Raw genomic sequence first — 13962 nt, 5'->3', positions numbered from 1 at the left:
ATCCCAATTAAATGAAATACTTACTACCTACCAATCAACACAAAATTGGCAGCCAATTAAAAAAAAAAAAATCAAATCGTATAAGCATATAGATACAATATTTTTGTTATAGCACTTATATTTTGGGCTCCACTTAAGGGAAATTTAGACTCCTATAAGTTACAATGGGGTGGAAAAGATTCGTTGTTACAGCTATTGCCATCCATGTGATTTCTTGAAATTTTATACAATCTATACATACTAAGTTGTTTCATCAAAGGACTTTGACCGAGTTAATAAACGGATGGGTCAATGACCAGTTCAAGGATTACTTGGACTGAAATGGGCTGAGTCAAGATGGACCGAATAATGGGTCAATGTCCAACTCACTAAATTCTTAGGGCAATTCGCAGAATTGCCCTTCTTTTGGGGTGGTCTTTAAATTTTGCCCTTCATATTTGAAATCTTTAAATTTTGCCCTTCGCTAAATCTCATGGGTTTCAGGTTCGAACCCCACACAGTCAAAATTTAAAAAAAAAATCGCAAGGCAAAGTTTAAATTTCGCTATGCCCCCATCGACATACACTTGTGAAGGAATTAGCAAAGTTATGCCGGACCCCGCATACTTATGCTTTATGGCAGACTTGGCATAAGTATGCCGGTTCCGGCATAACTTTGATAATTCCTTCACAAGTTTATGCCGGATCCGGCATAAAAGTTTGCCCATTAAAAGTATGCCCCCATCGGCATAAACTCGTTAAGGATTTACCAAACTTATGCCGATGGGCGCATACTTATGCCTTATGAGCAAACTTTGTCTTGAAGCATATATATGTATTTTTTCAAGCATATATACCAAAGTTACATGGAAAAGTATTATGCTGCAACCAAATGTCCATCCCATATACAAATTCACACTTTGGCTGGCAATACAAGGTAGATTAACAACTGTTGATAGACTTCACAAATTTGGCCTTCAAGTGCCACCTAATTGCATCTTCTGTGGGCAGACCCAAGAAACATTTTCCCATCTTTATTTTGAATGCTCCATCACAAAAGGGTTGTGGTACAGATTGTTGGTATGGCTGGGGTACACTAGAAGAATAGGGGGCTAGCAAGATGAAATTAAATGGATCTCACACATTGCTAGACACAAATCAGGCCACTGCTCCATTACTTGCTGCATTTTTGGTATGCTAGTGGCATTGGTTTGGAGAGAAAGGAACCTACTCAGATTTCAAAACACTCAGTTTCTTCCTGATAGACTCTGCAGAGAGATTGCACAACATATTCACATCCAAGGCAGGAACAACTTCAAATGGCAGAGAGCTCTTGCTGCTATGAATTGCTATCCCTAGCTAAGTGTAGTTGATTGAAACTGGCTGTTGTTTTTTTAATGTAATAGTTGCTCCTAGCTTGACTTATACAAGTTAGTGAGTAGGAATTTTACCATGTACAGTTGAAGGTCAGCTTCAACTTTGTGCTGTACAAGTTTTTTGGATGGAATAAAATAGACTTTCAACCAAAAAAAAAAAAAGTTTGCCTTATAAGGTAAAGTTTAAATTTTGTATGCCCTCTCCGGCAGACTTTTAGTTATGTTTAACTAAAAGTCTGCCGGAGGGGGCAGACTTTGCCTTGAGGGACAGACTTTTAGTTATGCCGGATACGGCATAACTTTAACTTTTTCTTAAAGATTGTATGCTGGATCCGACATACACTCCCCCAGTCCTGCCTTGCGAAATTATTTTTTTATTTTATGCCTGAGCGGGGGTTCGAACCCAGAACTTCATGTATTCGCTCATCTTTCCAAGCAAAGGGCAAAATTTAAAGACCACAACTATGAAGGGCAAAATTTAAAGACCACAAATTTGAGGGGCAAAATTTAAAGACCACCCCAAACGAAGGGCAATCCGTGCAAAAAAAATGAAATTCTTACATAGTTTTTAGATTACTTTGTTTTTTTTTTTAATAATTTGTTCAATTATCTAATATTTTTTTTCTTTATTATATCCAAAAAAGTCTTTTAAAATGATTTCACAATGTATAGTTCTCATGGGTCAATTTGGTCTGAATATTTAGCTCAAATCAAACTCAATTTTTATTTGAGCTGATAGAATGAGCTAATTCGGGGATCACATTTTTATGGCTAATTTTACCGCCCCTCAGAATTGAGTGTCAATTACAAATCGGTCAGAAATCGCGTCATGACATTTTCCAACTTCTCTTACTGAATTGCCTTAAACTCTATACTTTAATCATAAATTTTTCGAGCACGTTAAAAGCAACTCAAACACACATTCAAGATTTGCTCGCACCAATTAAAGGACTTGGAGTGCTTGGCTTCGCTATTGATTATAGAATAATAGAAGGAGACTGCTTCACTAAAAGAATTTTGCTATTTTCATAGTCACAAAGTGATGGAAGGACTCTTTGGTAACAGTAGCTCAATAATGTAGAATTATATTTCTTGTTTTAAAAAACAATATTAAATTAGAACTTAAGAATACCCAATAACGAGTTTTTGAATTTCAATCATTTTTTTAAATGTAAAAAATTGACTTTTTTAGCTAGAGTTTTGTAAGAGCTATTTCTTATTTCATTGGCGAACTCGGGATTCAATGGTCCTGATGCTCATCTTAAAATCAACAAAAAATATATGCTTTCAGTGGGACTTGTACTTGGCTTCTCCATGGCCTAGTGTAAAGCCTACAACTTTTTAACCAGAGCACCAAGACCTTTTATTATTTTTGGGTGCTATTTATTAATTTATACCAAAATTTCAATATTCGCTATATGTCTACATAGAGTATCCATCGTGATTAATGAATGCTCGAGCACCAAAAAATAGTACATGGGTCCGCCCCTGTCTTATTTGGATTTGAAGTTGAATTAAATAATACTTAGAATTGAATTGTTTATATTTCTGGTTGTTTTCGGGGTGGGTGGGTCAAAACTCAGAAGAAGAAGAAGAATGGAGAATGCACGAATAGTTAAAAGCATATTAATCTTTTTTAGTGAATTTATACGACTAGATAGTATGTCTAGCAACCTTGTTATTAAAAATTAAAAGAGAGATATACAAGTAAGGAGGCTAGACTTTACCTTACCATTCTTGTAAAGTAAAAAGAAGGGATAATTATATATTTGGACAGTTCAAAAGAATAATAGCCCGTAAATATATATGTCTTGTATTATTGAATATAAATATACGTACAATATACATAAATATACATAACCAATGTATAAATTTTGAATATTTTAGCTAGCCCTCCGTAATTAATTTCGGACGATGGGTCAAAATGAAAAGAATCCCAATTATTTTTGCCATACGAGGACAAAAATGACCAACCCTAAGCACAAGTTGTACCTTTTAAACTCCAAGTTGAAACCACAGCATGAAAGTCAGGAAATGAAAGATAACGAAGAGTCGGGAAAGTGATCGTGTTTGGTATGGAGTAAAATATTTGTTTCAACAGAATAATTGATTTTTTTACTTATTTTTTTTATATTCGGTATGTTAGTAAAAAATAGTATCGAGTAGTATTTGTACATACTATGGGGGATTCGTGGGTGGTGGGGGGGGGGGAGGGGGGGAGGGGCTGATATTTTTGAGCTTATTTGACTCATTGGAATTTTTGTGCAAATAAACGTAACGGGGAGTCGGGGACGACCACGAATGGTAAATATGATCTATTTGGAATAGTTTAAAGGATATTTTTGACCCTTTTTCTAATTAGATATATGAGATACACAACACAAATTGCACCTTTTAAAATCTTGTTCAAACGATAACACGAAAAAGTATGGAAATGGAAGATAAAGCAGAGTCAGGAAAGTGGTCCGAATTAACCCAAGTATGTCTCATCAACATCCTCTCACGCCTATCTCTCCCTGAAAGATGGGTTGGACCCATGTTTGTCTGCAAATCATGGTTCCAAGCTTGTAAGGATCCCTACCTCAACACTCTCTTCGATGTGGAAACTCAATTTGATTCGGTGACTGAGTTGCCTCGTTATTGGACACCTGATTTTGAGCGTAAGATTGATTGTATGCTTCGATGTGTTGTCCTTTGGAGTGATGGATCTCTTCATACTATACGTGTTAGACACTGCTCTGATTATTCCCTCTCTATCGTTGCTGAAAGGTGAACAAAAATTCAAAGTGATCTATATCTCTCTCTGGTGCTATTTATTCCACAACTTCTTGAATAAGTACTCTTGGAAAATAGTTGATCAAAATTAATTAGGATTTGGTATTTTAATTCATGTCTAGTTTGAATTTATATAGGAATATTTTTTTTTGGTCAAATTAAGTTTCGTACAACTCCCTCCGTTTCAATTTGCTTGCTTACTTTCCTTTGGAGCCTGTTAACTTTCCACCTGCGATGTTTAAGATTACAAGATTAAAGGACATTTTGGTACATTATACATACCCTTAGTTAACAACCCCAAGATTCAAAAGTTTTCCTTACTTTTTTAAACTCCGTATCAAGTCTAAACTAGACAAACAAGTCGAAACAGAGGGAGTATTATAAATAGGGGTGTTGCTAGCTATTTTCATATTGTGGAGATTGTAGAGAACATTCAAAACATAATTGAGTTTATAAACAAAATATTTTCCTCCAAATATTTTTTAAGATGTTAATTTTACTGGAAAAAATATTTAGATAAGGTCTGCGTACACTCTACTTCCCCAGACCCCACTTTGTGGGATTACGCTAGGCATGTTGTTGTTGTTTGTTGTAGTTGAGAAGTCGTTTACTATGGACGAACCCATGCTTAAATTTTAAATAAATAAAAGAATTTTAATTGTTGATTGACTGATTCTGTTGCTTTGCGTCGGTATCTGAGTAGCTTAAAATGGATTTCCTTTTTCTCAATTCTGAAGGTTCAACGCATGCATTTTGAATGGCTTGTTTTTTAAGTAACTGCTATAGAAGTACTTAATCAGATGAAATGTCATAAGAAGTTTAACTTCGAAGACGAATCTTTTGCATTATATGTTACACTATTTCGTCATACGGTGGAGAAATTGGTTTATGGAGCTGAGAACATTGGCAGCACCAGAATACGCTTAGGATTTTAGCCTAAAGGAGAATTTGTAACAGACAGATATTTTGCATCTGGTCTTCTTTGTAGAATATCCACTCTTGGATAACTTTGAAATTATAGGACGTGGTTCTGTTTTATCGCGGGATGCATTCCACTGCTGTGTTTGCTATTTTGGGAGTGGTTTATATGTGGATTGCCTTTCCCACTTAGAATGCTCCGATTATTTGAATGCAAAATCAACTTTTAATTAGGTTCCCTAAGTATTGATGAAGGTGTGATTGAGATGAGCTTAGATCAACTTAGGTGCAACCTAGCCTGGGCGGCTCACCTCACAAGTTAAGGTCAATGCCCAAATACTTATGTGCTCCCTCTCGAAGAGTCTACATTAAGCTTGGTTTATTTCAGATTTATTTACGCGCATGCTTATACTGAATTTCTTACCCATTCTTAATCATTAAATTATCCTTCCATGGCATTTCCGTAGCAACTAATACATTCAATTCCTTGCATTGCAAATATTTTTTTATTATTTTCTTACACCTAGAGGTGTGGCCTAACCGTCAATAAAGTGGGTGAAAACTATCTGGGACTAGGGTTCAAGCTACAACAGAGGCCCAAAAAAAATAAAAAAAAATAGTTAGATGATTTCTTTCGATATGTTTAAGTCTTGGTGTACAGAGTTACACAATTTTTGATTGGTGGAGGTAGCTCAAGTTGGCCCCGACACCACCAATTATAAAAAAAAAAAGTACTTTTTAACGTTCTCTTTCCCTTGCACCTTTCCTCATTTAAGAGCGTGTAAAAATTATGGTTTGCACTTAAACCCTAATAGATATTGGCATTGTCACACTTTCCGCGTTGAGGTTGTAGCCGTGCAAGATGTTGTATGGAGGTGGTAAAAGGCACTATGTCTCCCTGCATAGATGATGCAATATGATTTGTGGTCCCCCATGCGACATGTGCTTTCTTATTTGCTTCAATTTAAATTGGGTAATCTACATTACTCGTTCGACTTGACATTGGCATATGATTAAAAAGGTTTGTTGCATTGTAGTTACAGGCTTATTGGAAAATCTTATTAGGATTGCTAGCTTCATCTTAGAGCAGAAAGTGCCTTTAACTAAGATGTATTGTATTCAGTTCAGTTTTTTATGTCCTCCCAACAATGACACCACGTTGATATTGGTGGTCACCCAAAAGCCAGCAGTTGTTTGGTTGTCTTTGAATTGGTTTTGAGGTTCAGGCTTTTCCTTAACTCTGTCAGTGCAAGAATACCATAAGTCAGAAAACCTCCAACATTTTAGTTCACAACCACTACTGAATATTCCAGGAAATTCAACAATGTTCAAGAGATAGTAATTCAAGAACAAAGGAATGCAATGTCTTTAAACAGTCAATTGCCATTGTTGGGGGTTTTTGCCATATGTGCTGCTGGAATGGTCCATGACCAGTAGCAAATTTGAAGTTTAAGATAATAGACGCACCTCCACTTTTTCTTCTTTTTTCTTTTCCATTTCTTTATTTATTGCTTTTTGGTTTTGGGTTGGATGGACGGGGTGGTTTTTGTGTTGTCAAATAATAGAGGAGAAGATAAATGGTTTCTCAATGTCACTGGATGCTGTTTGAAGTATTTAGTGGTCTCTTAAAATTGAGGCTTACATGAGACCTACAACAGAAAATTCAAGAATCGGCGGAATGTGGTCACACACACACACACAGACACACACACACACACATATATATATATATATATATATATATATATATATATATATTGAAATTGGAATGTGGTCATATATGTTATGTTTGATTAGACTTCTATCCAGTCTTATTATAAAATAGTAACTTCTATTTCAGCCCTAGACAATCACTTTTGTTATAGTTCTTGTTTTGCTAAGATGGAGAATTGAGCGAATCATTTGATCCAGTCTGATGAAATTGAAATCATCCAGAACATAGGATAATAGGTTTTGAGAATCAGGTTAAGTTTCACTTGATCCACTTCCCAACTATATTGATTTAAAGTTATGAGATCCAGCTAGCTTGGTATTCTAGTAATAACTTCAGCTTTAAATGGAAGTGTACAACACTAGTAGTTTCCGCCATGCTTAACCTACTTCCTCATCTATAGCTCCTCTATGAAGCCCATTAAACCTTCCGCTACACCATGCCTTGCCTAGTTTATCCTTTCATACTACTGCCAGCAAAATTTGTGAAGGTCTGGAACAGTCATGTTCTTTATGACATTGTTATAAGAGGTCTCTAGGCATTTGGGAGAAGCAATGGAGGAAGGGGGCAGACAGCATTGAATCTGTTATGGTGATTAAAGTTCTTTTTGATTTAGACTACTGTAATAGCTCTAAGTACTAAACTTCTTTATTTGTCTGAATTTGTTTCTCAAAAATAGCTCAAGTACTAAATTGGCATACCATAGCCCTCAAGGTTAGATATACTAAGACTGCACCAACTGAACTACATTCGAAGACCAACATTAAAATTTTATGGAACATTATCCACCTAAATCTGGATTTCCAAATTTTACCTAGCAAGGATTCTAACATTTAGTAAAATTTAATCCAGTGAAAGCCAGAAAAGTAGTTTCGAGTTCAATAGCAAGTAGGAGAAAGCATATTGGGGAAAATAATCTCGTTAAGGTATGAATTCCCCCAAGAAAATAGTTGGGCATGTAACCTATGGATTTTGATTGTTTTACGGTTGCCGATGAGTCAAATAATAATATTCTTCCTCTCTATTTTCTTGTACAAATTTGCACATTGTAAGTAAGATGAACTATGTTGTATGCAGTGGATGATAGGCCTTTAAAGTCCACAAGATTAGTGTCGCAGAAATGCGTATGTTTAGATAAATGTGTCACACAAGATCGGACAAGATTTTTTTTTTTTTTTTTGAAAAAGGTAACAGATCGGACAAGATTAAAAAACAACATTCAGTTGGAGGCGAAAGTAGCACACAGAATAAAATGAGAAAAGGTCGTCTGATATGGTTTGGTAACTAATGTCGTGCGTCGGCATTCAGATGAATTGGTCTATAAGTATGAAACTATAAAGAGTGAAGGCAGTATAAAAGGGACGAGGTAGACCTAAAATCACAACGAGTAAAGTTGTCTTGAAAGCCCAATGGAAGAAAAATATTTATATAGGCGATATAGATCAATTAAGATTTAGCACATCTAAATTTAGGTTCAATATTTGCTTGGAGCCCTTTATCCCCGCTAGTGATTTGTATGCTAGTAGAAGTTGTTGAGAACTTCTAGTGTTAGACAAACTAAGTTTTTGTAATATTGGACTGAGACGGGCATAAATGGAGTGACACAGGCATTGAAGATTCATGTAGCCGATCACAACTTCTTGGTTTTTCTTCATCCAATTATTCAATCCCAACTTCTTGTTGTAGCTGCAGTAGTCTTGTACAGTGTTTTCAAAGGCGTTTCAGGGCGAGTCTTAGGACGGGGCGTACCAAAAAAGCTCCGGGGCGCAAATGAAAGGTGTAAATCAATAGGGCGTACGCCCTAGAATTTGGGGCGTAAGTCTCGGGAGCAGAAGCGTTAGCCCCGGGCATAAAAGCGTACGCTTGGGCATTAAATTTGATTTTTTTCTTCCGTTTTAAGATTATGATTTTATTATTGGTGTAAAGATATTTATACTTCAGGTTTTCATGGTGTAGTGATTTTTCCTAAAATATATAAATAAAAGAAAGCAACTCTCATAGAAAATAACACTGTCATAAATGGTCTTTTTAGATAATTATGTGTGAAATTGGTAGGATAGATATTTCATAGCACTATGTTCCTAAAGAAATTTTATCCATTTTTTGTTATTGCTCTTACACTTTTTAACCTTCTCATTCTTTGAAATATATAAAAAAACAATCCGCGCAAATATTAGTTGAGGGTGGGAAGGACTAATAGATGTGGCGATTGGTGATGAAGTGGATGAAGATTTCATTTTAAAGATTATCTAGGCTATATCATTCTTTATGTTGTTACCTTTTTCAAATAATAATTGTAACATATTTTTATATATTATTGGTGATTTATTTGAATTTATTTGCATATTTTTTTATGAAAATTTTACTTATGCTTATTTTACTTACGCCCTATGTCTCGGGGCTTACGCCTCGCTCCGTGCTGCGTAAAACGGCTCGCCTTGCGCCCCCGCCTCTTAAAACACTGGTCTTGTAGATTGTGATTCTCTTCAGAAGTTTTTCAGCTTAAGTTATTTTTCATTAGTTGCTTCGGGAAGTTTTAAAAGGACTTCATCATTTAATCTTGGGACAAGGGTCAAAAATGTCCCTCTACTTTGGGAAAAGGGCTAAAAATATCCATTACAAATTTGGGTCAAAAATACCCCTCTCATCATTAAAGTTTTCACATATATCCCTGTCTTAACGGAAATCCCCAACATAACCCGATTTCATTTTTAAACCCGCTCCTTTTAAACCCGACCCAACTAAATAAAAAACGCATATGGGTTACTCGCTCCTTGCCTCTCTAGATGTAGGACTCGGGAAACAAGTTGGTCGCATATGAGTTTTTTATTTAGTTGTATCGGGTTTAAATGGAGCGCGTTTAAAAATGAAATTGGATTATTTTAGGGATTTCCGTTAAGATAGGGGTATATTTGAAAACTTAAATGACGGGAGAGGTATTTTTGACTCAAATTTGTAATGGAGGATATTTCTAGCCCTTTTCCCAAAGTAGAGGGGCATTTTTGACCCTTTTCCCTTTAATCTTTCTTTTCCTCAACCTGCTTAAATATGGAACCCAAACGAGCACTGATTAAAAAAAATGGAAACCAAACAATTTGTTTTAAAGGTTTTCTGCTGAGACCTGAAATTTTCTTCCGGCCTGTTGGTTATTCAATGTACAGAGAGGATTTGATGGCAATATGCTCAAGAATTGGTTCATACTCGTGGGTGTCAGGTGTAATCTCACCCAACATGAAGTAATAGATTAAGACCCATGCTCAATTGATTAATTTTAAAATTGTAAAACTGTTTGTCTTTGTTTCAAATTGTTTGGCATTGCATTGGTTTAACACTTAACCATAGATTTATTGTCCGTTCTAGATAGACGCGTATGTTGCCTCTTCCAGATTGTAATTTTATCAAAGAGTTCTCTATGCTTCTTCCATACCAGGAGTATTAGTATTATTCTTGCGTTTGCTTATCCTTATATCTCTAGTACTGCCTGATTGTTTCTTTCGCTTTGTTTATCTTATTATCTTGCTGCTGTTATTGCTTGTTATTACTGCTTCTTTGTCATCTCTTCTTGAGCCGAGGGTCTATCGGAAACAGCAGGTAGGGGTAAGGTCTGCGTACACACTGCCTCCCCAGACCCCACCCGTGGGATTATACTGGGTTTGTTATTGTTGTTGTTGTGGTTTTCTATGCTTTTTTTGGATGCCTGTTAAATAATGGATTTAACTACTCTTACAGGTGCCCAAAGCTTCAAGTTCTCTCTATCAAAAGCTCTCCACATGTAACTGATGAAATCATGAGTAATATTGCCTCTCAATGCCCCTTGCTCAGGGAACTTGATATCAGCTTCTGCTATGAGATATCTCACAAGTCTCTGTCTACAATAGGACAGCACTGCTCTAATTTGCAAATTCTGAGGCGAAATTTTATGAACTGGTTAGATCCATCGCAACATGTACGTGTTGTCCCCAGGGAGTATCTGGATGCCTGTCCTCAAGATGGTGATTCGGAAGCTGCTGCTATTGCGAAATTTACGCCTCAACTGTTACAACTTGAACTCCAGTTCTCCAAGTTGACTAATAAAGGTCTAACTTTGATATCTGAAGGGTGTACAAACCTTGAGTATCTGGATCTATCTGGGTGTGCAAATGTTACTGGCCGGGGAATTTCCAGCGCCTCATCGAATCTGAAGAAGTTGAAAACCATGAAGAAGCCTAACTTTTACATCCCAAGGTCAGTATTTCACACTGAGAGGTATGGGCACTGGCAATTGTATGATGAACGATTCCAGACAGATGTTTTTCGCATTTGATCAGACAGAATGGAGAGTGAAAAATGTCTCTTTAATTGTATTGTGGTGGTCTCAATTGTGTACCTGTAAAAAGGGTTATGGTCAAAATTGAAATAGCTACTTTATACTCTATTTTTCTTTTTCTTTTTGAGACGGTAAACTCTTGATATACTTTAGAATGCTGTGTCATGTGCATAGAACTCTATGCATGTTTTGTTATTTGTGATATTTTGTTGTCCATTTTGATTTCGAGATATTCCTTACCTCCCGAGGTAGGGTAAGGTCTGTGTACACTTTACCTACCCAGACCCTACTTGTGGGACTATGTTGTTGTTGTTGTTTTGTTCTGATTTTGTGATATTGCTACTGACGAAATATTTCCATGGATTCTGGTTTCTACGCTATATAGTAGGCCTTTTTTTCCCTTTTTCTTTTCAGGCGTCTGTTAACTGATGCCTTCAGAATTTCTTAAAAAATTTACGCTTTTAGACACTGATTTTCCTCTTTCCAATATAAAAAAAAAAAAAAAAAAGGAAAGAAGAAGAAGAAGAAGAAGGTATCTTTGAGTTGCATCTTAATATTGTCTGTGTCGCATTCTCTCTCTATCTCTGTCTCAGACCTCTTTCCCCAATTTGAATTTTCTCAATTTTCTATCATTCTCCTTTATTTGTTGATATTTGTGAAACATATCAATCTTAATACTCCCTCGGTCCCAATTTTAGTGTCTTACTTTTTCTTTTTGATATGTCCTAAAAAGAGTGTGCCTTTCTATATTTAGTAAGTTTTTCAATTCAAGATAAGTTTTAGACCACAAAATTTAAAAGACTACACATCTTTAATTTAAGATCACAAGATTCAAAAGTCTCCATTTATTTTTTAAACTCCGTGTGCAGTCAAAGTAAGACACTTAAATTGGGATGGAGTGAGTACTAAGGAATCCGGAGCCTAAAGGGCATAAAAATACTCGGTATAAATCAAAAGGGGGCCTGCCTTCCACTATATACCAAAGGGGTATAACGTGGAGGGGCCAACGTTATACCCCAAAAAATTTTTCCAATTGTCAGACAAAAAAAAAAAATAATAATAGTATAACGTGGACTGATCCACGTTATACAAATAATTTCGTATAACGTGGATCAGTTCACGGTATACAATATATATTGTAAACTGTCCGGAACCAAAATGCCCTAAATGTTTTTTGAATATACGCGATTTTTTGCGCTCGGACATTTGATTTACACAATTTTTTTTTTGCAACATATTCGAAAGAAAGTTACGCATTAAAAAATAACACACTTAAAGAACTTAGTGTTTTTTCCATAAAAAGATCGCAACACTTAGTGTGTTTTTTCATACTTTGACCAACGAGCACTAAAAAAAAAAAAAGCGAGCACTAAAAAAAAAAAATTGGCAAACTTTTTTTTTTTGCAACACTTAGTGTGTTTTTTCATACTTTGACCAACGATTAGTCGTGTGTCAAGACTCCGAAACGTCAATATTTTATATAAAACCTGATATTTTTTTCTGCGTACAATAATGTAGGCTCAATACATCAAGGATACGTATACGTTCGGATCGTCATTTTAAGGGTTGAAAAGGTGCCTGAAGTAAGTTTTGTTTGAAAAAACTTAGTGTTTAACTATAAGGTTATTTTAGTCAACTTTATATGTCGAGAAAATTAGTCAGCTTTATTTTCAAATTGAAACCGCAGAAGTGAAATTGACATTCACAGCTACATTGCCCCGGGATTTTTACGTTGAAATCTATTGCGTATCATCATCTTATAAGTAAATAAAACTGAAAATTTCACGCCAATTTGGGGAAAAATTGAAATTGAATGGGATAAAAGATGTTTTTTTTTTTTTTTTTTTTTTTTTAAAATCGGCTCGGCCAAACCGCCCTGCGGCAGTTTGTCCGCATAGATCTAAAAAAAAAAATGCATAAAACGGATGTACGAGCGCAAAGTTATGACCATCTAAAGTTTGACGACTTTACAACTAGTTTTTCACCTTATATTTTTTAGAGTTAGATTTATATTCAACCTCTAAAATGACGATCCGAACGTTTACGTATCCTTGATGTATTGAGCCTACATTATAGTATGCAGAAAAAAATATAAAAAAAAAACTAAGCGCTGCAAAGAAAAGATTTATTAAAATAAGATGTTGCGATCTTTTTATGGAAAAAAACACTAAGTTCCTTAAGTGCGTTATTTTTTAATGCGTAACTTTCTTTCGAATATGTTGCAAAAAAAAAAAAAATCGCGTAAATCGGACATCCGAGCGCAAAAAACCGCGTATATTCAAAATTTTTTGAGGGCATTTTGGTTCCGGACACTTTACAATATATATTGTATAACGTGGATCCACGTTATACAAATAATTTTGTATAACGTGCATCAGTCCACGTTTTACAAAATATATTGTAAAACGTGGACTGATCCACGTTATATAAAATTATTTGTATAACGTGGATCAGTCCACGTTATACTATTTTTTTTATTTTTTTTTGGTCTGACAATTGGATTTTTTTTTGGGGTATAACGTTGGCCCCTCCACGTTATACCCCTTTTGGTATATAGTGGAAGGCAGACCCCCTTTTGGTTTATCCCGTGTATTTTTGTGTCCTCCGGACTTGAGTACCAAGCTTCAACATGTACTCATTGACGAGTACCGAAGAATGATCTAAGTGCTTCGCAATGATAAATTTGACACTATTTTATTTCTACTACCACAAGAACTCAAACCCAATAGGAAGTAGAAATTCTTGAATTGACGTAGAGGATTGAAGGATGAGGAATAATGCTAAATTCCTAAAGGGGTATAAGTAGCCCATATTTTACCCGTCGTGTGTAAATTTAGTCCCGTTTGCACACGAAGGGTATAATTGCCCCATTTTCGATAGTTGGGGAAATTTGACCCT

At 35.6% G+C, this 13962-nt stretch overlaps 1 protein-coding gene across 2 annotated transcripts; it reads left to right on the top strand.

Annotated features, from left to right (window-relative positions):
• The first annotated feature begins 3609 nt into the window (after positions 1-3609).
• Positions 3610-11427, top strand: LOC132606164 (F-box protein SKIP1-like). Of its 2 annotated transcripts, none has more exons than XM_060319533.1 (2): positions 3610-4123; positions 10488-11427. In XM_060319533.1, the coding sequence occupies exons 1-2, from the start codon at positions 3783-3785 to the stop codon at positions 11059-11061; spliced, it is 915 nt and encodes a 304-aa protein (XP_060175516.1). In that variant the 5' UTR covers positions 3610-3782; the 3' UTR covers positions 11062-11427. The 2 variants fall into 2 exon arrangements, with proteins under 2 accessions (XP_060175516.1, XP_060175518.1); XM_060319535.1 differs by lacking the exon at positions 3610-4123 and adding an exon at positions 6900-9994.
• The last annotated feature ends 2535 nt before the right edge of the window (positions 11428-13962 follow it).

Source organism: Lycium barbarum, chromosome 8 (assembly GCF_019175385.1).
Source record: "Lycium barbarum isolate Lr01 chromosome 8, ASM1917538v2, whole genome shotgun sequence".
NCBI lineage: Eukaryota > Viridiplantae > Streptophyta > Magnoliopsida > Solanales > Solanaceae > Lycium > Lycium barbarum.
This window is presented reverse-complemented; position numbering and strand designations above follow the sequence as displayed.

What these genes read in the sequence shown, in the direction of transcription:
- LOC132606164 (XM_060319533.1), top strand. Translation starts at nt 3,783, where the DNA reads ATGGAAATGGAAGATAAAGCAGAGTCAGGAAAGTGGTCCGAATTAACC. An exon ending in CTCTCTATCGTTGCTGAAAG is followed by an intron (nt 4,124 to 10,487) that starts GTGAACAAAAAT and finishes CTACTCTTACAG; the next exon opens with GTGCCCAAAGCTTCAAGTTC.